This window comes from Acomys minous (genome assembly GCF_964271855.1).
Source record: "Acomys minous genome assembly, chromosome: 20".
NCBI lineage: Eukaryota > Metazoa > Chordata > Mammalia > Rodentia > Muridae > Acomys > Acomys minous.
In genome coordinates this window covers 17,935,683-17,955,724 of record NC_140502.1, presented here as the reverse complement: position 1 = coordinate 17,955,724, position 20,042 = coordinate 17,935,683, and the positions used below count along the sequence as shown (strand labels likewise).

The window sequence follows — 20,042 nt, the reverse complement described above, 5'->3', positions numbered from 1 at the left end:
ACCTAAGGCTACCTACAGCCACACTGAGTCTTAACTGTGGTGACAGAGCATGCCCCTCCCCTCTGCCCCCGCCGTCCCCTGAACATGCCCCACATCTAGCCAAGCCAGAGATAAGCTGGGGAAGACGCTATCACTGCGCACCAGCCCTCTGCCCTATCAGCCAGAGGCAGCAGCCACTCTACAACACTCAGTCACCTCCAACACTTCAACTGTCAGCTAATACGGACATGGAGAGCCTTGCCCCACCATATAGGCAGCATTCGTCTTCTGCCTCCCGTCTTCAAGGGGAGCCAGACTCCAATACCAAGTGCAGGCAGCATGGACGGATTCAGATGTCCTCCCTTCATTACAGACTCCCAGCCCCCCTCCTGCTGTCTTCTGTCACCCCAGAGCTGTCAACTGCCAGGACACAGTTCCTACTTCTGATGGACATCAATGTAGAACATCCTCTCTGGCTGTTTGAGACCACTTTCTTTTGAGGACTTCCTCCTCCTCCATCTACCTTTGTCTCCTCTCTGGCTGCCACTTCCTCCAATCTCTAGACCTAGGAGCCCTCAGGATCCACAGGATCCCCAAACACATCAGTGTGCTGGTAAACTAGAGCTATTCAGGGCTCCCAGCTCCATGTGGCCGCCTGGTGCAACACACAGGTGCCTTCCCTTCACAGCTGCATCCACTCCTGCTTTCCTCATGTCTCCCCCCGCCCCCCAAGTCCTTTACAAGAGACCATTTCTTACCTGTCCATTGCTAACAGCCACCAGCACTGGCCTAGACCCTGGCTGCTTCCGCAATCTCTCCTCAAAGCAGACTAAGATGTCAGATGATATACCCCTGCTAGAAACCACTGGCTTCCCACAGCCCTGTGGGTAAGCATCCACTGCTTATCGTGGCCTGGGAGGCACTCCGTGATCAGCCTCCTGAGATCTGGCCTCACCACAGACCACAGGCCACAAAGGCTCATGTGTTGACTGCAGCAGCCGTGCCACACAGGTCTCCTGCTCCCACACATAACAAGCCCGGTCTGCCTCAGAGTCCGGCCCTCAGTACTTCCCCTGCCTAGACAGTGCTCCTTCCTGCTCCTCTCCTTCCCAATGCCACCCCCCAGAGCGAGCCTCCCTCCTAGCCACCGACAGACACTACTTCTGTTACTTCTGTTTTGTTTTGTTTTGTTTCCTTGTGTGGCCTTGGCTGTCATAGACTCTTTGGAGACAGGGTTTCTCTGTGTAGCCTCAGCTGTCTTTGACTCACTTTGTAGACCAGGCTGGCCTCAAATGTGCTATGTAGCCAAGAGCGATCTTGAATTTCTGATCCTCCTGCATCTGCCTTCTGAGTGCTGGGATTACTGGCATGGGCCACCACATCTGGTCTATGCAGTGCTGCTGATGGAACTTAGGACTTCATGCGCACTAGGCAAGCCCGCTACCATCCAAGCTACATACACCCTCAACTTCATCACCTGTTTGTTTGTTTGGCCAGCTTGGTCTCCAACTTCTGAGGTCAAGCACTCCCCTGCCTCTGTCTCTGCCTCCTGGGTAGCTGTGACCATGGCATGCCACGGTACCTGGAAATCTGACTCTCTTCACGTTCCTGATAGCACTTAGCATCACCTAATGGTGACTTACTGCTTGTGACAATACCAACTACTGATGGGAAATGAACAAATGAGCCCCCTAAGACAAAGACAGAGGCCTCACATTACTGCCCTCTGCAGCCAAACCACCCGAGGTCTGTCTTCAGCTAGGAGCCTGAAGCTGGAAGCCTGGCAATGGTGGCGCCCACACACAATCTGGAACGGCTGGCGCAATAGCTGGGAGCACCTGACGTCATGCCCTGCCTTCCTCAGGGGAGGAAGACCAGGCTCCCACTGGGTCAGGGTCTCACCTCTTGATCTGTTCCTCGATCTGTCTCACCAGCAGAGACTCGCCACCGCTAAGTCCCCCGGGAGCTGGTGAAGCCCTGGGGGCCCCCTCGGTTGGCTCAGCAGCCCCATTGAGCTCCAGCGAACGGCCCAGAAGGGAGCGCACTCGCTTGGACCGCATGTCCAGGATGGTATCCGTGTAGCCCACCTCTTCCAGGTACCTGTGGGAGCAGAGCCAGGGCAGGTAACACATGAAGCGAGCTGCTTCTGACTGCTGGGGCCACGCAGAACCCAGCAGCCTTCTGAGGGGCCACCAAAGAGCAGACGGCAGTTTTCAGAAGCAACCCCTGAGCAGCAGCTTGGCTTCTGATTCTTATCAATGGAAGCCCTGGTCCCCATGCACGCTGCTATGGCACACGGTGTCCCCAACATGTAGGGGAGAGCCCACGTGCAGGAACAGCCAGATGTCCACGGATGGACGCTAGGCAGAAGGTGACGAAGGCAGAGCCATCGAGAGATGGCTATGATCAGCAACACAGCGAACATGGTGTAGGCTCCATGTTCCAGTGACTTCAGGTTTTATAAAAATGGAAAAACGAGTGTGAAGGCGTGTGTATGTTTCCATCACACACAGACACACCCTTGTGCTTGCTTCCTGGACGCCTAGAAGACAGACATAAACTGCCCAACAGTGACCTCTGCAGGGGAGGATCCAGGACACAAGAGTACACTGTTTTTTCTGCAGTACTGGGGTTGGGCCCCAGAGCCTTGAGCATGCGAGGCAAGCGCTCTACCGCTGCGCTACATCCGCAGTCCACAAGAGAGCGCTGTGGATCAGTCTACTTACTTCTACACCTGAGCATTTATTACTTCTGCAACTTAAAAAACTGAAGCCAGCTGAGACTGGCCTAAAGGAAAAAGAAGAGAAAAAGATGAAAAAGTCAATCCTGGGTATCTGTGGCTTCCAAAGTTAAGAGACAACACTGCCTCGCTGCTCTGCTGGAGGCCCCTTTGGACACTTGTGCCCTCCTTTGCTTGTTCCATCTCTGCAATGCCCGTGTGTGTGGCCCAGGCTCTTATCTCCCAGGGGACAATCTGGAACCCCTGTGGCTCTAGGGGTGACTAGTCGCTTGAGATGGCACTGCAGGCCCAGTAAGAATCAGGGGCAAGCCAGCAGTTACACAGTGCAGTGCTGTGGGGTGCCAGGCCCTCGGCAGATCCACGGTAACCGAGGCTGGCTCTCACTAGATAGTTTCACAAGCCCCTGGGTTATTTGTGCTTGCTTAAGCTGGCAGAGGTTGGCGGACACTGAGCTGAGGGCAGTCAGGGTCAGCTTCCTGAGGTCCACACATCCTAAGACTAAAGTTTTAAAGCAGCTCTCAGCGGAACACCTCAGAATGGACTGGCTCTGGAGATCTTTGGCTTCCCAGCAGGGTGCCTATTACACAGTGGCGATTTTTGTGGTGCTGGGGATGGATGCCAGGGCCTAGTGCACAGTAACTAAGGGCTCAACCCCTAAGCCACGCTCCACCCTATGAAATTGTTAACATTATGTAACCTAGGGATTTGACAGTACTTAGCAAACGCATTACAAATACCGGAACAGTAAAAGGAGAGTCCCAGCTGTTAACACAGCACAGAGCACACCACTTGAGAGACCGTGGTACCTCTCCAAGCATTGAGACTGACAGCGGAGATGCCAACGTCTACAGGGTCACATTTCCTCAGGATAGGATTACTTACTTCTCAGATATCCTAAAATGTTAAAATCTTTACAGTAATAAAAATCCAGATTTGGCTGCAGGCTGGTGGCCCACTGACTCCGTGTTGGGGCCTTTCTCCTGTCAGGAGGCAGGCCAGCTTACTTCTCACAGGGCAGGCCAGTAGAGCTCACTTCTCTCTGAGGGCCTGGGTTGAGCCCACAGCACCCAGGTACTACTACTGCTATAACTTTTTTAAAAAAGATCTATTCACTTATTTATTATTCTGCCTGCATGTGTGCCTGCACATCAGAAGGCACCAGATCTCATTATGGATGGTTGTGAGCCACCGTGTGGTTGGTGGGAACCGATCCTTTGGAAGCACAGATAGTGCTCTTAACCTCTGAGCCATCTCTCCAGCCCCAACTACTACCACTATAACTTAACATGACTCTTCTAAAAATATTTTTCCCAGCATCACTCTTTTAAAAGGAAATGTCAGAGAGGCATGCAGGGTCAAGTCGGGGTGCAGGGGTGCCCCCTGCTGCAAGCCTTCCCTCTAGTTCCCATTGGGTGACAGGTCATTCCAGCTGTGGGACAGGAAGGCCTGTGGATTCCTCGGGCTTATCTCCTGAGCCAAGTATGCCGTGTGTCTCATGCCCCATCCTGTCTCACCCCTCCCCTCACTCACTGTCGCAGAAGCTGCCGCCCCTCCTTCCACACCAATGGGCTGTTCTCCAGTGTGACTGACTCCACAGGGCCGTTGGAGACTGTAGGGAGAAAAGAGGAGCTGTCTCAGGCAGGGCACGGAAACCTGCCGTCACCCTCTCTCCTCTCACATCAAGTCTGAATGTGCCACCATCACAGGCCCGTCCCTACTTCCTGAGTACGCTCTACCCACTCGCTCTCTCTCCTGGAAGCTCTCCTCACTGCTAGGCTGTGCCTCCACATGTATGGCTGGCAGCTGCTTTCTTATGCAAGGAGTGGGCAGGCTGGAACTGAGCCGGCTGTGCACTTCCTGGAGCATCTCTGAGTGTTGCCCATGCTGAAAAGCAAGGGTAGCGGCACAGGTCTCAGCTCTCAGGTGAGGTGAGGCTGGCTAGGAAACCCACTCTGTGCATCACTCATCAGGTATCCACTGGACATCCACAAGGCTAGCTGGATGCACAGGCCATGCCAGTCAAGAGCTTACATCTTGGCAGGGGGAGCGCGGCATGAGACCATGACCTCCCCAGACCCCGCAGGCGAGACCTTCACAGAGGCCTGAGACCAAGCTCCCCGCACCACGCACAGGCAAGCACAAACACACCGGTGCCCTTGCCACCGGGTCCACCTACGCTGACTGGACACTAGTGTCTCACTCCCATGGGCATCTGATCCCTTCTTCCAGAAGCTTAAGCCGCCAGTGTCCACAGAACAGGCCCACATCTGTTCTGCTCTCTGCTGTGCCTCTGCTCTGTGACAGGAAGCCAGCACCTCGTGTTTCAGTTCTTGGGGGTAAATGACTAAGTGACAGCCCAGTGCAAACAGCACCTCTTCAATGAAGTCCTCCCTATGCCTTCCGCAGCACACTAAAAATAGTTCCACTCACTCTCCTAACAGGAGGCAGGAGCTGCTGGGCCATCGGTCATGTCCCCAGGAAGATATCCGTCATGTCCCCAGGAGGACATCAGGATGGCAGACAGGTAGGGCTGGGCACAGTGTCTGACAACAAGGATGCCAACTCCACCCCATCCCACCCCTATGGCCGCCACTGCTTTTCATAAAGCAGAGAGGAAGCGCAGGCCACCTGTGACTGCTCTACACCAAGCAGCTGCTGACCGGGGTGCCTCTGGGGGTGCCACGAGAGGCTGCTGTCTGGGGGTGCCTCTGGGGGTGCCATGGGAGGCTGCTGTCTGGGGGTGCCTCTGGGGGTGCCATGGGAGGCTGCTGTCTGGGGGTGCCTCTGGGGGTGCCATGGAGGCTGCTGTCTGGGGTGCCTCTGGGGGTGCCATGGGAGGCTGCTGTCTGCGGTGCCTCTGGGGGAGCCACGGGAGGCTGCTGTCTGGGGTGCCTCTGGGGGTGCCATGAGAGGCTGCTGTCTGGGGGTGCCTCTGGGAAAGCCACGGGAGGCTGCTGTCTGCGGTGCCTCTGGGGGTGCCACGGGAGGCTGCAAGGGAAGTACCTTGTTCTGACAGATCTGCCTTCTTCTCCCCCTGATTCAGGTCTGTTCCAAACTTCAGTTTATGATATTTGGCCCTAAAAGAACAAACAACAATGAGTAGAGAAAGAAGAGCAGACAGGCCAGGAGACCACCTCAGGACCCCAGGGCCCCCATCCACTGCCAGACCCACCTCAGGACCCCAGGGCCCCATCCACTCCTGGACCCACCTCAGGACCCCAGGACCCCATCCACTCCCGGACCCACCTCAGGACCCCAGGGCCCCATCCACTCCTGGACCCACCTCAGGACCCCAGGATCCCCAACCACTGCCGGACCCACCTCAGGACCCCAGGGCCCATCCATTCCCGGACCCAACTCAGGACCCCAGGGCCCCCCATCTACTCCTGGACCCACATGCCCCAGCTCTAGGATTCTCCCAGCTGCCCTTCTCCTGCTGCCTCAGCTCCGCCCCAGAACCATGGCCAGCAACACCGGCAGATTACGGCAAGAACAAGCAAGGTAGCAGCTGTCCAGAATTGGGGCACATAGCAGGTTCGCCACAGCCCTAATGCGGCTGTCATCTGCTTCACCCCACTCCTAGGGATGAACGGAGAAGCCGCCTTTGCTGGCAGGAGCGTGGCTAGCCGCCGGTCACCCGTCTGGATCAGTGGCATCCCTGGCTGGGGCAGGGCTCACCTCTCCTGCTTCAGCGCGTACTCCAGCATCTTGATGCGCCGCACCAGGTCTGTCTTCAGATTCTCTTGGCCTTTCCTCTCACCCTGGAGGAAAGCCACCTGGGCCTGGGACGGGAGAGAGAGGATGGCAGAGATCAGGGGACACACCTCCCTCCTTATTCATGCACAGCGCCAGCCCCTCCACAACAGTGAGAAGAGAGGACATGCTAGGCCCACCTCCAGGGTCTTGGGAGCCCGAGGCAGAGGGATTACTAAGAGTTCAAGTCCAGTATGGGCTAAGATAAGGCTCTATCTTTTAAAAAAGGAAAAATAAAAAATAAAAAAAACTGGAGTCATCTTTAACCCATGAACTTCAAACAGGGACAATCCAACCTGACGTGGCTGTGGCCTTCTGAGGAGTTAGGTCAGCGGTGCTGTTGGGGGTGTTAAGTATTAACAGCCCTGGACTCCTCCCGCCCCCATCAGAGCTGCTGTCCCTATGGTTGCTGGTGGAGGTGGCGTCCTACTATTCCTTCAGAGCATCTGTTGCTGGGAGGCGTAGGAAGCTACTTCTGGCGCTCAGGGACAAGAGTAGGAGGTGGGATCAGCTCCCACTGCAATGCAGAAGCTGTTCGGAGCTTTATGCCGCCCAAGGCATGAGGAGATGTGCCCCAGACACAGTCTCCGGTTCCTGCCAAGCTCTCTTCTCTGCCTGCAAGCTTGGGCTGCCCCAGTCGGCTCCAGTCTGTCAACAGGTCATTAGAGACACTGGGCCGCCAGTCTTCAAGGCAAAGCCTGTCGCTCCACAATCACGTTCCAGAACCCAGAGCACGGCTCTCCCACTGGCTTCCCCAGCATGGCTCCACTGTTCCTGCCCCAGGCAGCCTGAGAGCCAGGCCTGGCTATACAGCTCGTGTGCTGCAGACACTAAGTAGCGCATGGGGTCTTCCTCTGCTGAGAGAGTGGACCACGGTGGGCACTGTCCCTCACACGCTGCCCCAGCCTGCAGTGAGGGCTGCTGTGTCAGTCCCTGCCTTAACCTTTCTTCATTCTCTCTCTGTGTCCACTAGTTCAAACAGCCAGCTAGTCAAGGGGACCTAACCCTTGACATCAGGAAAAGCGCCTGGGAGGCCAGGCCCCTGGGGACACTGTCTTCCTGATGCCCTGCTTTCTGCACATCACAGGTCTGCTAAAGTGCTTCCAGGCTGACGTGGCTGATTCTTCAGGCAGTGGTCAGACGTCCAGCCATGCTGCTTAGCCTCTCCTTCGGGCTAGCATAGCAGGGACCTATCTGCCCTGTCCCCCTGCCCAAGGCTTGCTATCTCTCACCTCCGCTTTTACCCAGGGTTAACAGAGAACTGAGGCTGACCAGAAGCTAGCTAAGAGGAGGGAATTGTAAGCAGAAGACAGAGACAAGCAGGCAGGGTAGATTGAAGGCACTCTTAAATAAAAGTACATCAAGGTTGCATCAGAGTGAAGAGAGTGGGCTGAAAGGACCACGGGCCACAGAGATAAACATGGTGTCTATTGGAAGAGCACAGAGAAGCCACAGAAGAAAGCTACAACCAGGTGTGCATGTCACCAAAGTCATTACACTTGTGAATTTAGCAAAGCTCAAAGAAGAGGCAACCCAATAAAAGGAATAGCCAAAGAAACCCTGGAGCTGGGCGGTGGTGGTGCACACCTTTAATCCCAGCACTCGGGAGGCAGAGGCAGGTGGATCACTGTGAGTTCGAGGCCAGCCTGGTCTACAAAGTGAGTCCAGGATAGCCAAGGCTACACAGAGAAACCCTGTCCTGAGAAAAAACAAACAAACAAAAAAAGGAACCCTAGGACAGGACTGAGGATGTTGGGGGTGCTCACCCAGCATGCATGAAGCTCCAGCTTATGTGATCTCCAGCACCACATAAAATTTGATATGATGGCATTAATACCTGTAGTCTTGGCACACATGCGAATAAATTAATGCAATGAAAACTTGTTTAAAGCCCAGAAGCACTGAGAAGGGATGAGTGGGGGTCTCGCCAGCAGCCTCTCGTTCTGCTGTCCTCTTCCCAGTTCCTCTGGTGGAAAAGAGGAAGGAGAACCAGGAAGATGTGGCTGAAGTGTTTTCGATCAGTGGAATCCCACCAGAAATGGGAAGTTTTGGCACTAGCCCGTCTGTCTGTCTCTTTACATGACAGCAGCAGGCAAGCTGGGAGCCGGGAGTGCCATGCCCTCCAGTCCCGGGGCCCCAATGCCCTGAGTTCTGACTTGGGACTGCCATCTCTCCCAGCATGCTCCGCTCTCTAAGGCAGCATCCTCCTGAACACAGAGCCATTCCTGCTGCAGACCTTCCCATCAGCGAGTGCCCACTGGATCCCAGAGTGCCCAGGAGGCTGAGGGGAGGAGGGGACCGCACACTTCTCCTTGGCACCTCATCTATTCTCTCCATCACAAAGACATGAGGTTCAGACCTCTCCCCACAGCGCCCTTCTCAGGAGCATACAGCAGAGCCCCACAACTGACTACATGCATGAGTGCAGTCTCCTGAATAAAGCAGCCTCTTCCAATGGTCTAGAAGCTTCTGAGGGCAGGAGCCACCCATGCCCACACATTTCCACTGATTATCAGAGTACACCTCCACCACTTCTCTGCTCTGAGCCCTCTTCCCAAGGGTGTCCTGGGCACTGGCTGCACAGTGGGTTTCATATCCTAAACACCCAGGACCAGCTCCTCAGTGCTGACGCTGCCCAGTCATGAAGGGTCTCATGGGAGTTGGCCTTCAGAAGGCCTGAGTGGCCGGGCATGGTGGTGCACACCTTTAATCTCAACACTCAGGAGGCAGAGACAGGCAGATCACAGTGAGTTCGAGGCCAGCCTGGTCTACAAAGCAAGTCTAAGACAGTCAAGGCTACACAGAGAGACCCTGTCTCAAAAAACAAAAACAAATACAAAAACAAAAAGGAGGCCTGACTGCTGGGCAGGAGAAAGACTGCAGAGAAGGAGTGCTGCTTGCCAGATGTGCCGGTGCACACCCATTATAAAGGATGGGATAACTCCTATCATGGCCTGTAACTCCAGCACTCCAGAGGCTGAGCACAAGCATTGTGAGTTCGAGGCTATCCTGGGCTACAGAGTAAGACCTGAATCAAAAAAATAAAAAGAGGCCAGATGTGGTAGCGAGTGCCTTTAACTCAAGCACTCAGGAGGCAGACGTATGTGGGGGTGAGGTGTAGGAAGGGTGTCTCTGAGTTTAAGGGCAGCCCCATCTATTGACCTATGTATAGAGTTCCAATACAGCCATAGCTACACAGCGAGACCCTGCCTCACTTCTCCAGTACTGGACTACAAGTGTGTGCCACCGTGCCTAGCTTTTTTTTTTTTTTAAGTGGGGGGTTCTGGGGAATCAAACTCAGGTCCCTCATACTTGCACAATGTGTACTTTACCAACTGAGCAGTGTCTTGAGGCCTCGAAGCCATTTCTGGCAGGGGGAAAGGTAGAAATAATCCTCAAAATCCAGTGACAAGGGTCAAGATAAATGAGTTATGGTCTAAATACCCAAAGGGAACACTACAGGGTTATGAAAAATACGAGCCCTCTGTGCTGATAGGAAAAGGAAACTAAAAAGTAGACCTTATAAAGAGCCACAAAGTGCTATATCCTAGCACATTTTCACTCGCTCTAGGGCGGGCACACGCGCGCGCACGCGCGCGCACACACACACATACACACACACACACAGCCTGATGTTTGACACATAATGTATCAAAAGCACAAAGTAAGTGACGATTGATGCCGCAGCCCCACAGACTGTTCTCCGTGAGTGCCACAAAAGGTTCCTAAGTGAGGGGACAGACACACATCTCTCATCAGGAGGGAGCGCACACCTGCAATCCTAACACTTAGAGTGCTGAGGCAGGAGGATGGTAAGTGTGAGTACACAGCCAGGGAGGCGGAGATGTTAAAGTGGATGCTGTCATCTGTACTCAAGCCAAGTTCCAGAGACCAAGAGTCAGCCCCGCACTCTGCTAGGATGGCTCGGGTAACCTGGTGAGGCCTGTGAACTCCCCTGGAGACTTTCCTCACTAGTGCTGCTAGTGCTGAGAGGGAAAAGACACAGGTCAACACAGCCACCCGCAGCTGTGACCCACAATATTTGTCTTCTCGAAACCCCGTTCCTCCTCTGCTTATTAAAAAGAGAGAGGAAGGGATACCGTTTCCCCCTCTTGGAACGCTACAAGAATTAAACGACAGCATATATCGTAATACTTAATACAGTGTCAGGCACATAATATGCCCTGAATAAATAGCAGCTGCTGTCATTATTGCTGAGTGAGGTAATGACATTGGCCCTGCCTACATAATGGGGGTATTGAGAGGATCTGATGAGATGTATGCTGGGAAAGGGCCTTGGTTAGAGTTGGGCACAACACGAGGAGCACTTACATAAGGATTTCTCTCCCACCCCCCCAGCCTCAGCTACCACCTGCCCAGGATGGAAGAGAAACACGCAAAAGTAGAGCGCTCCCTCCGTTCATCCCATGGGCAAAATTTGAGTCAAGTCACTTGTTTGGGGCCCTACCTCAATTAGACAGGGAAAGAGCACACTGGAAACAGAGAGATGGGTTGCCAGAAAGCCAAATACTGGCTATTTTTTGTTCATAACATCCCATCTTACGAAGCATCTGACTCCTGGTGGCCCATCCCTGAGGGCCTTGGAAGTGCCCACCTTTCTGACTGCCTAGATCCTAATGGTCACACTCCACAGGCTGTACCTTTCTCAAGGTCACACACAGAAGCCCAGCCCAACTCCTGTTCCATGAGGCATCAGTCACCTGGCACGCTCTTTTCCACAGACCTTCTAGGTCTTTGTCAGCACCTTGCACACACACTTTTCTCCCGGAGTCTCTCCTTACCCTGTCTTTCCCTTTCACCCAAAGGCACCTCCATTTCTTTTCACCGGGTGCAACACAGGTGCTCTTGGCTTCACGCTACATCTACCCAACAGACGCCCCTACAGTTCAGGGCTTCCTACTTAACATCTTCACATCTTTCGATACCTGAACCATCCACTCGGATCCCTCCAAGCCCCCAAACTGTCGCTCCCCTCTCTCCAGCTCTCCTAGGGGAGCCTAAGGTACGCCCTCTTGCCCTCTCTGTGATTCCGCCCAAACGACCCCCTCCTCCCCGACATCCCCCCCAAAGTGTCCTTCTTGGACAGGAGGCCACCCACTTCATCCTGGGACATCTCCCGTAAACCTTCCTCCCACCCTCAGAAGTCCTCACACAGCCACCTTTCAATTCCCCCACGCCGGACACTCCCCCAAGCTACCCCCGCCCCGATCCCAGCTCCCAGACTTCCTCTCTTCACTCCTTGCACCCAGGGGATGTCAAGAGTGTGTCACCCCACAAGACACCCCCGTCCATCCCACCCTGACAGCCAGCATCTGCTTTAGGATCCGGATGCGAGGTGTGGCGTTATCGATTCGCCCAGATCCCCCCAATCCACTTTCTCAGCACTCCGTCCCCGAGGACCCCGAGTCACATCGCCCAGACGCCCTTAGGCTTGGGCCCGTCACTCCCACTCGTTGCTCCCCCGCCGACCCGGCTCGGCCCCGACCCGGCCCGCGTCCCGCCCCGAGGCCCCGGGGACCCCGCCGCTGGCCCGTCGCCGTCCCCGCCCGCCCCCTCCCGGCCGTCCCGGCGGCCATTGCTCCAAGATGGCGGCAGCGGCGGCGGCGGCGGCGGCGGCGGGTGAGGCGAGGCCGGGCAAGGCTGGGGCGGGGGGCGCGGGAGGGCGGCGGCGGCGGCGGCGACAGCGGCGGCGCTCACCTGCAGCTCGGCGCGCTCGGCCTCCCAGCGGGCCTTCTCGGCTTCGAAGCGTGCCCACTCGTGTTGGATAAAGTGCAGGATCCCTGGCAGGCTGAGGGGCTCCGGGCCCGCCGTGGGGCCCGGGCTGCCTCCGCCGCCACCTCCTTTACCTACCGGGACGGGCCCGGGAGCAGGGCTGGAGGCCGGGGCCGCCGCCGCCGCCGGGTTGGGAGCCGTGCCCGAGCCCAGAGGGCGACAGGAGGAGGCGGCCGATGCGACCGCGGCGGCCGCTCGCTCCTCCATCATGGAGGCCCCCGGGCCGGCCCGCGCGCCCGCTGTGCCTCGCGCGCCTGCGCGGACGCGCAGCTTCGCACTGACACACACACACACACCCTCCGGATCGCGTGCGCGCGCGCGCTCTCTCGGCGGGGGCGAGGGGAGCGGTGGCGAGCCCCGGGGCTGAGCGCGAGCCTCGCCCACCCGGGTCCACTACCCCCACCCCCACCCCTCGATGGTGCTTGCGCGTGCGCGGGGGGGGGGGGAGCGGGGGTTGCAGACAGGGACCGGGAGGGGCTGCCTCAACTTAGGCAAAGGTCCTACGCCGCCCCTCTCAATTGTCTCCTTTGCGGGAATGAGACTGGACTTCTTTCTGGCTTCCCCCCTCCACCCAGTGTCAGAGCCCTATCCCTATACAGATGTAAATACACCTCCCCCCCCATCACTTTCACTTTTTAAGGCGGGGGGGGGGGGAGGAATAGACTGCCTGGGGTGGGGAGTGGACCCCGTTCTGAGTCCTGACCATGTCGGTTGTCATAGTAACCCTAGCCAACCTGGAGACCTCTTCCAGCCCCCCCCCCTCCCGTTTTTCATTATGTGGAGTCCCATCCTCTACTATCACTGCACCAGGAGGAGGTTGCTAAGGTAACCCAAGTCCCTGGTGGTGCTTCTGACCCTATCCTCATCAGTTGCTATAGCAACCTTCCTTCACCTTCTGCTCAGGTAGAGGAGTACCCAGCCCCAAAGACATTCCTCTGCCCCACCCCCTCCCCATCCAACCCAGTTGGCATTACCATGGAAACCATCTCCCCTTCCCATATGGGAGGTCCATGGACAAACCAACCAGGTGTTTTTATTTAGAAGAGAAGTGCTGCTGTGGGACAGTTGCTATGGTTACAGGGCCTGGACCATTTCCAGGGAGGATGAGAAACAAAGCCACGTCCTGGCTACAGTCACAGGGCAATCACCCACCTTCTAGTGATCCTAGGAACCAGGTCCAGGAAGATAGGGGATGTTTTAGGATTATCTCCAAAGGATGCGTGTGTCTGGGGGAGGGGTTGTCATGGTAACAGCTGCTGGCGCTTCTGCCCTTCTTCTGGACACCATCATATGGAAGAGGGATAGGTATAGCTAACGGTTGATTACTCCCCACTTCCCAGATGGTTGAAGGTGTAAAACCAAGTTTATGGACTCCGGACAGGAAAAAAAGAACCCTTGGCTTTGTAAATGTTGCTTCTGTCGGTAGAATGAAATTGCACTTAGTTGTGTGGTGTTGGCTCATTTGATGTTTTCTGGTTCCTCCCTCAGCAGCCCAGATGACCCAAGGTGGGACCACCCTCCTTAATCACCCTCAGCCTGAAACCTAGGGAGGTAAGAGTCCCTTGGTGCCCTTGATGTCACAGTGGCCACACGGATACTGCCCTTCCTATGTGCTTAAAGGCTTTCCTGAATAGATCTCCTTTTTGTACCTATTGTGGGTGATAAGGCTCAGGCCAATTCCAAGTAATACACTTACATACATTTTAAATTTTTTCAATTGTTTATTTGTTGTGTGCACACGCATGCATGGAGGTCAGAGGACAGCTTGCTGGAATTGATTCTGTTGTTTGGGTCCTGGAGACTAAACTGAGGTTAGTCCAGCACTTTTACCTGCTGGGCCATCTCAGCAGACTTTAAGCACTGTTTGGCTGTTGGCTGTTGGCTGTTGCTTTGGAATGTTTTTAATCCTCCTGCCTCCACCTCTCCAGGACTGGGATTATAAGCATTTAACGCCTCATCCAGCATACATGATATTTGGGGGAAAGGATGGAAAACCAGTAAGAACTCAGTGTCCCTCTCCCTCCCGTGACCAGTGATGCTCACTCATGCCCCCTGCTGGTCTCTGACCTTATTACCACTAAGTTGTTCTGGTTTGCCTGGCTCAGAGCTGCCCCATTGCAGATCTCTGAACACAGAGGGCTGGGCTTTGGCTGAGAATATAGCTCAGCTAGTGGAGTGCTTGTGGAAGATGGTGGTACATGCTTGTAATCCCAGCCCAGCCCTTGGCAGGTAGAGTCAACCCTCAGCTACATCCCTAGTTCAAGGTCAGCCTGGCCCACATGGAGACCCTGTCTCAAAAACAAACACAAAACACCCTGGCACAGAGTACTTGGTAAGTACCTGCTTGCTGATATTCTGACTTCCGGTTGATAAGCCACGTGCCATATTCAGCTTTACAAGCGCCTGTCAACTTAGCGCTGGAAAAGGCTTATGAGTTTTAGTGTAAGAATTGGGCTATGTGATTGATGGCAAAAAAAGAATCAGAGTTGGGTAGACATAGTGGCATATGCCTGTAATCCCAGCAGTGCGAAGGCAAGAGGTTCTTAGTTCACAGCCAGCCTTCAAAGGAGAACCCCATCTCTCTCTCTATCTCTCTCTCTCTCTCAGACAGGGTTTCTCTGTGTAGCCTTGGCTATCCTGGACTCACTTTGTAGACCAGGCTGGCCTCGAACTCACAGCGATCCGCCTACCTCTGCCTCCCGAGTGCTGGGATTAAAGGCGTGCGCCGCCACGTCTGGCTGAGAACCCCCATCTCAACATGACAGTTTACTAGGGTTTTTTGGTTTTTGAGACAAGGTCTTGTTGTGTACCCCCGGCTGCTGCCAAACTCATACACACACACACACACACACACACACACACACACACACACACACACTGTTTCTGCCCCTAGAATTCTGGGATTAAGGGCAAGCGCTACTGTGCCCATTGAAGCAGGATTCGGAGCTACCTTCTTCTTGTTTCAAATCCCATGTCCTTCTCAGCTGTGTGACTTTGAGCACGTGACTTCACCTCTCTGTGTCTCAGTTTCCTCACTTTATTTTTATTTAAATGTGTGTTTGAGTGTTCTGCCTGCATGCATGTCTGTGCACCACATATGTGCCTGGTGCCCACAGGAGCCAGAAAAGGGCATCAGAGCCCCTGGAACTGGAGTTACAGACAAGTTGTGAGCAGCCATCACGCCACTCCAGCCCTGTTTTGTGTTTATTTGGTTGGTTGATTACACACACACACACACACACACACACGCACACACGAACACACACAAACACACACACACCACACTCACTCTTCTTTATTGTATTGTGGATTAAACATAAAATACCTTTTTATGCTGTGCAGTTATGTCACTAAAAGCCACACCCCCAGGGGACCCCTCGATGGTGAATTTTAGACTAGCCCTCTATTGCTAATCTATGCCCCCTGCCCCCCTTTTATTTATTATGTATACAGTGCTCTGTCTGCATGTACCCCTGCAGGCCAGAAGAGGGCATCAGACCACATTATAGATGGTTGTGAGCCACCATGTGGTTGCTGGGAATTGAATTCAGGACCTTTGGAAGAGCAGTCAGTGCTCTTAACCTCTGAGCCATCTCTCCAGCCCAGCCCTCTTTTAAATAAAAAATAAAATACAGAAGACCGGGCATGGTGGTGCAAGCCTTTAATCCCAGCATTCGGGAGGCAGAAGCAGGCGGATCGATGTGAGTTTGAGGCCAGCCTGGCCTACAAAATGAGTGCAGGACAGGCAGGGCTGTTACACAGAGAAACCCTGTCCCAAAAAACCAAACAACTAATAAAATTAATAATAATATATAAATTAAAAAATACAGCCTGTAGCCCTGGCTATCCTGGAATCCACTTTGTAGACCAGAATGGCTTTGAACTCATGAGATCCACCTGCACCTGCCTCCTGAGTGCTGGGGTTAAAGGTTAAAGAGCAGCAACTGTTGCTTCTTTCCTCCTGCCCATCCTGCTTTTGGATTTTTTTTTTTTTTTTTTTTTTTGGTTTTTTGAGACAGGGTCTCTCTGTGTTAGCCTTGGCTGTCCTGGACTCACTTTGTAGACCAGGCTGCCCTCGAACACACAGCAATCCACCTGCCTCTGCCTCCCGAGTGCTGGGATTAAAGGCATGAGCCACCATGCCCGGCTCTGCTTTTGGATTTTTGCATTTTGCTTTTTCTTTTGTTCCTTGAGGCAGTAAAGTCTCACCATGCAGCCCATGCTTGCCTTGCCCTCCCAGCCCCTTGCTTCCACTTTCCAAGGGCTGGATTACAGGCTGTACTGCGGCTTTTAAAAACTGACCTAATACACTTTCCGTCAAACGCATCATCTTAACCAGTCTTGCACACACAGTCCAGTCGCGCTAAGTACATTTACAACTGTGTGGCTACAGGAAGGTCAGCAGTCCAAGGCTGGCCTCTGCTGCGTGGCCTGGAATATTGTGTGAAACCACACACTCCTCCCTTTAAACACGCTCTCTTTGTTGGGCAAATAAGGCGCCAGAAGTGTTTCATCTTGCAAAAACTAAACCTGGGTGCTGAGGGTGTGTTTAAACTATTTGCCTGGATCCACCAGTGAGGGGCTGGGAGTGTGGCTTGGTAGATCATTTATCTAGCATGGGTAGTGAGTGCCCTAGCCTCTCTAGCATCTCAAGAAAAATCAAAAGTCTACACCCTTCCTCCACCCGCTGGCAGCAACCAGCATTGTTTGTTCGTTGGGGGCTGGGGGGTTAAGTTCGGTTTTGGGTTTTAGTTTTAAACAGGCCTTCCTTGACATGTTAACCTAAGAACTTAAGAACTCACAGTGTAGTTGAGTGGGGAACAGCGACCCCCTCCGGATGAAGTGACAATTTCAAGTGGTCCGCCTTGGGCAGGGGCATAAGCCAGCCTAAGTAGTCCTGGAGAGTCTGAGATCAGATCCAGGCAGAGGAGCTGAGAGTTTGAGGGAGGGGAATGCTAACAACTTGTTCCAGACTCCGTTTTCATCCTATCTCCCCAGGATGCCCTGGACCCCAAGGCTAGGGTCTGACATCGGGGCCCCATGCGGCTCACCCGCTGCTGGGCTGCCCTGGCAGCCGCCATCATCCTCAATCTCCTAGTGTTCTTCTATGTGTCCTGGCTACAACACCAGCCCAGAAACTCCCGGGCCCGGGCCCCCCGCCGGACTCCTGCCGTTGGTCCCCGAGTCACCGTCCTAATTCGGGAATTTGAGGCTTTTGACAACGCGGTACCAGAGCTGGTGGATTCCTTCCTGCAGCAGGACCCGGCCCAGCCCGTGGTGGTGGCGGCCGATACACTCCCTTACCCACCCCTGGCCTTGCCTCGCATCCCTAATGTTCGCCTGGCGCTGCTCCAGCCGGCCCTGGACCGGCCAGCTGCGGCCTCGCGCCCAGAGACCTACGTGGCTACCGAGTTCGTGGCCCTGGTGCCTGACGGAGCGCGGGCTGAGTCACCAGGCCACCTGGAGCGGATGGTGGAGGCGCTCCGAGGAAGCAGCGCCCGCCTGGTGGCCGCCCCGGTCGCCACCGCCAACCCTGCACGGTGCCTGGCGCTGAACATCAGCCTGCGGGAGTGGACCGCACGCTACGGCCCAGCGCCCAGCGCGCCCCGCTGTGACGCCTTGGATGGCGACGCGGTGCTCGTGCTGCGCTCCCGCGACCTCTTCAACCTCTCGGCGCCCCTGGCGCGGCCCCTGGCCACCAGCCTCTTTCTGCAGACCGCCCTGCGCGGCTGGACAGTGCAGCTGCTGGACTTGACCTTCTCCGCGGCGCGCCAACCCCCGCTGACCACCGCCCACGCGCGCTGGAAGGCGGAACGCGAGGGGCGCTCACGGAGGGCGGCGCTGCTGCGCTCGCTGGGTATCCGCCTGGTGAACTGGGAGGGGGGTCGGCTCGAGTGGTTCGGCTGCAGCAAGGAGAGCGCGCGCTGCTTCGGTACCGTGGCGGGCGACACACCCGCCTACCTGTACGAGGGCCGCTGGACACCACCTTGCTGCCTGCGCGCCCTGCGCGAGACTGCGCGCTACGTGGTGGGGGTGCTGGAGGCGGCGGGCGTGCGCTACTGGCTGGAGGGCGGCTCGCTGCTGGGTGCAGCCCGCCACGGCGACATCATCCCATGGGACTATGACGTAGACCTGGGCATCTACCTGGAGGACGTGGGCAACTGCGAGCAGCTGCGGGGCGCCGAAGCTGGCTCGGTAGTGGATGAACGCGGCTTCGTGTGGGAGAAGGCGGTGGAGGGCGACTTCTTCCGAGTGCAGTACAGCGAGAGCAACCACCTGCACGTAGACCTGTGGCCCTTCTATCCCCGCAATGGGGTCATGACCAAGGACACGTGGCTGGACCACCGGCAGGATGTTGAGTTCCCGGAGCACTTCCTGCAGCCGCTGGTTCCCCTGCCCTTTGCCGGCTTCATGGCACAGGCCCCTAACAACTACCGCCGCTTCCTGGAGCTCAAGTTCGGGCCCGGGGTCATTGAGAACCCAGAGTACCCCAACCCTGCACTTTTAAGCTTGGCAGGCGGCTGAAGCCCTTGTGCCCGTGTCTGGGGCCAGGAGAGGAACAGCAGGGTACAGGAATCTATCTGTTCTTTGCCTTTGGAGTTCTGTGTGGATCTGGGTGTGTTTGTTTGATTGGGCAGTAGCGTTGTGCACTGGAGAGAAAAAAAAGAGGTGAACTGGCCAAGGAAGACGAGGTAGTCCGCAGGACAAGTCTAGCTTTGGCAGGAAGCAGAACCCAGCCAAAGACTGGAGCAGCACATAGATTCTTTTTTTTTTTTTTTTTTTTTTTTTTGGTTAAGCCATGAGATGGGGCTATGTGTGGAGACCTCCTTGCCCATCCTCGTAATGGAGGAAAGTGACGTCAAAGCCGAAGGATTTGAGTCCATCTTCATAGTCTCTGCCCTATATTTCAAGCGCCGTAGGACCGAAGGACTGACCAGCCAGCCTCAGCCTACCACATACAACTTAGGTGGCCCTGGACCAGTTAGTTATTGGGCCTCCGTCGGTGTCTAGAATCCTCAGGACCCTTAGCTGTAGTGTTTGCTTCCTCCACTAGAGGGCGCGTCCGTCCCGTTCCTGTTCGTCTTTGATGCCCGCCCAACGCCTCAACTTCACAGCCCTCATCTCCGGTTTTCTTGGGGTGGCTCTGGGAGGTGGGACAGCACTGGCCACCTCTCGTCCTCTCTGAATGTGGCACTTTTCTTCAAGAGCGCCGCGTGAAGTATCTGCTGCTTCTAACCCCATCGTGCTCCTGGAGGACTAAGAACTTTGCTCTGGGATCGTGGCGGGCATATTACCTCTTCATTTCAGTCCTCTGCACCTGTTTCCCTGCACCTGCCAGCAGGGGTAAACCTTCGTCATCGCGCACAGTTGTAAGGAGAGCTTACTGGGGCCCAGGCATCCACACAGACGGATGTATCCTCACTCCCACCCCCCTGAAGTGACAGCTGCTATTACATACATTTTCCGGGGAGGAAAACTGAGGCCAAAATGACGGTTACGTATCTATAACCAGAGAGTTTAGGAAGTGGCCAGCAGGGGACTTGGATTCAGGTCATCATTTCAAAGCCCACACTTCGCTTCTTTAGGTCCCACTGTAGAAATAGTACCCAAGTGGGGCCTTACGGTGGCTGTGCCATTTAACAGGTTAAAAAAAAAAAAGATTACCTTATTTGATCATGCATTTATTTATATTATGTTCAAATTGCTACTGCCTGGCTGTATATTGTTAAACACGACTTAAATTATGCTACTTTAAATTTTAAAAATTCAAGACGAA

The 20,042-nt window shown here is 55.0% G+C and overlaps 2 protein-coding genes across 7 annotated transcripts in view; one reads left to right on the top strand and one right to left on the bottom strand.

Annotated features, from left to right (window-relative positions):
* STRN4 (striatin 4) overlaps positions 1–12,523 on the bottom strand; it is a 25,816-nt gene extending 13,293 nt beyond the window's left edge. Inside the window, exons 1-5 of one of the 4 annotated variants that reach the window (XM_084770996.1) lie at positions 12,191–12,523; positions 6,398–6,501; positions 5,723–5,796; positions 4,250–4,328; positions 1,882–2,079 (exon numbers count right to left, since the gene is read on the bottom strand). In XM_084770996.1, coding sequence (XP_084627122.1) covers positions 1,882–2,079; positions 4,250–4,328; positions 5,723–5,796; positions 6,398–6,501; positions 12,191–12,475 — 740 coding nt within the window. In that variant the 5' untranslated portion in view covers positions 12,476–12,523. Of the gene's footprint in view, positions 1–1,881; positions 2,080–4,249; positions 4,329–5,722; positions 5,892–5,928; positions 5,965–6,397; positions 6,502–8,238; positions 8,615–12,190 lie in introns of those variants that run through there. The other 3 variants (XM_084770999.1, XM_084770997.1, XM_084770998.1) reach the window with 3 other exon arrangements.
* On the top strand, positions 12,043–20,042 carry FKRP (fukutin related protein). 3 transcript variants are annotated; one of them, XM_084771004.1, is made up of 3 exons: positions 12,043–12,112; positions 13,757–13,816; positions 17,264–20,042. In XM_084771004.1, the coding sequence occupies exon 3, from the start codon at positions 17,306–17,308 to the stop codon at positions 18,788–18,790; it is 1,485 nt and encodes a 494-aa protein (XP_084627130.1). In that variant the 5' UTR covers positions 12,043–12,112; positions 13,757–13,816; positions 17,264–17,305; the 3' UTR covers positions 18,791–20,042. The 3 variants fall into 3 exon arrangements, with proteins under 3 accessions (XP_084627130.1, XP_084627132.1, XP_084627131.1); XM_084771006.1 differs by having other exon boundaries at positions 12,088–12,107; positions 13,755–13,816; XM_084771005.1 differs by lacking the exon at positions 12,043–12,112 and adding an exon at positions 12,155–12,173 and having other exon boundaries at positions 13,753–13,816.

Bases quoted from the DNA above. Each gene is read 5' to 3' on its own strand.
- FKRP (XM_084771004.1), top strand. From the start codon at position 17,306: ATGCGGCTCACCCGCTGCTGGGCTGCCCTGGCAGCCGCCATCATCCTC.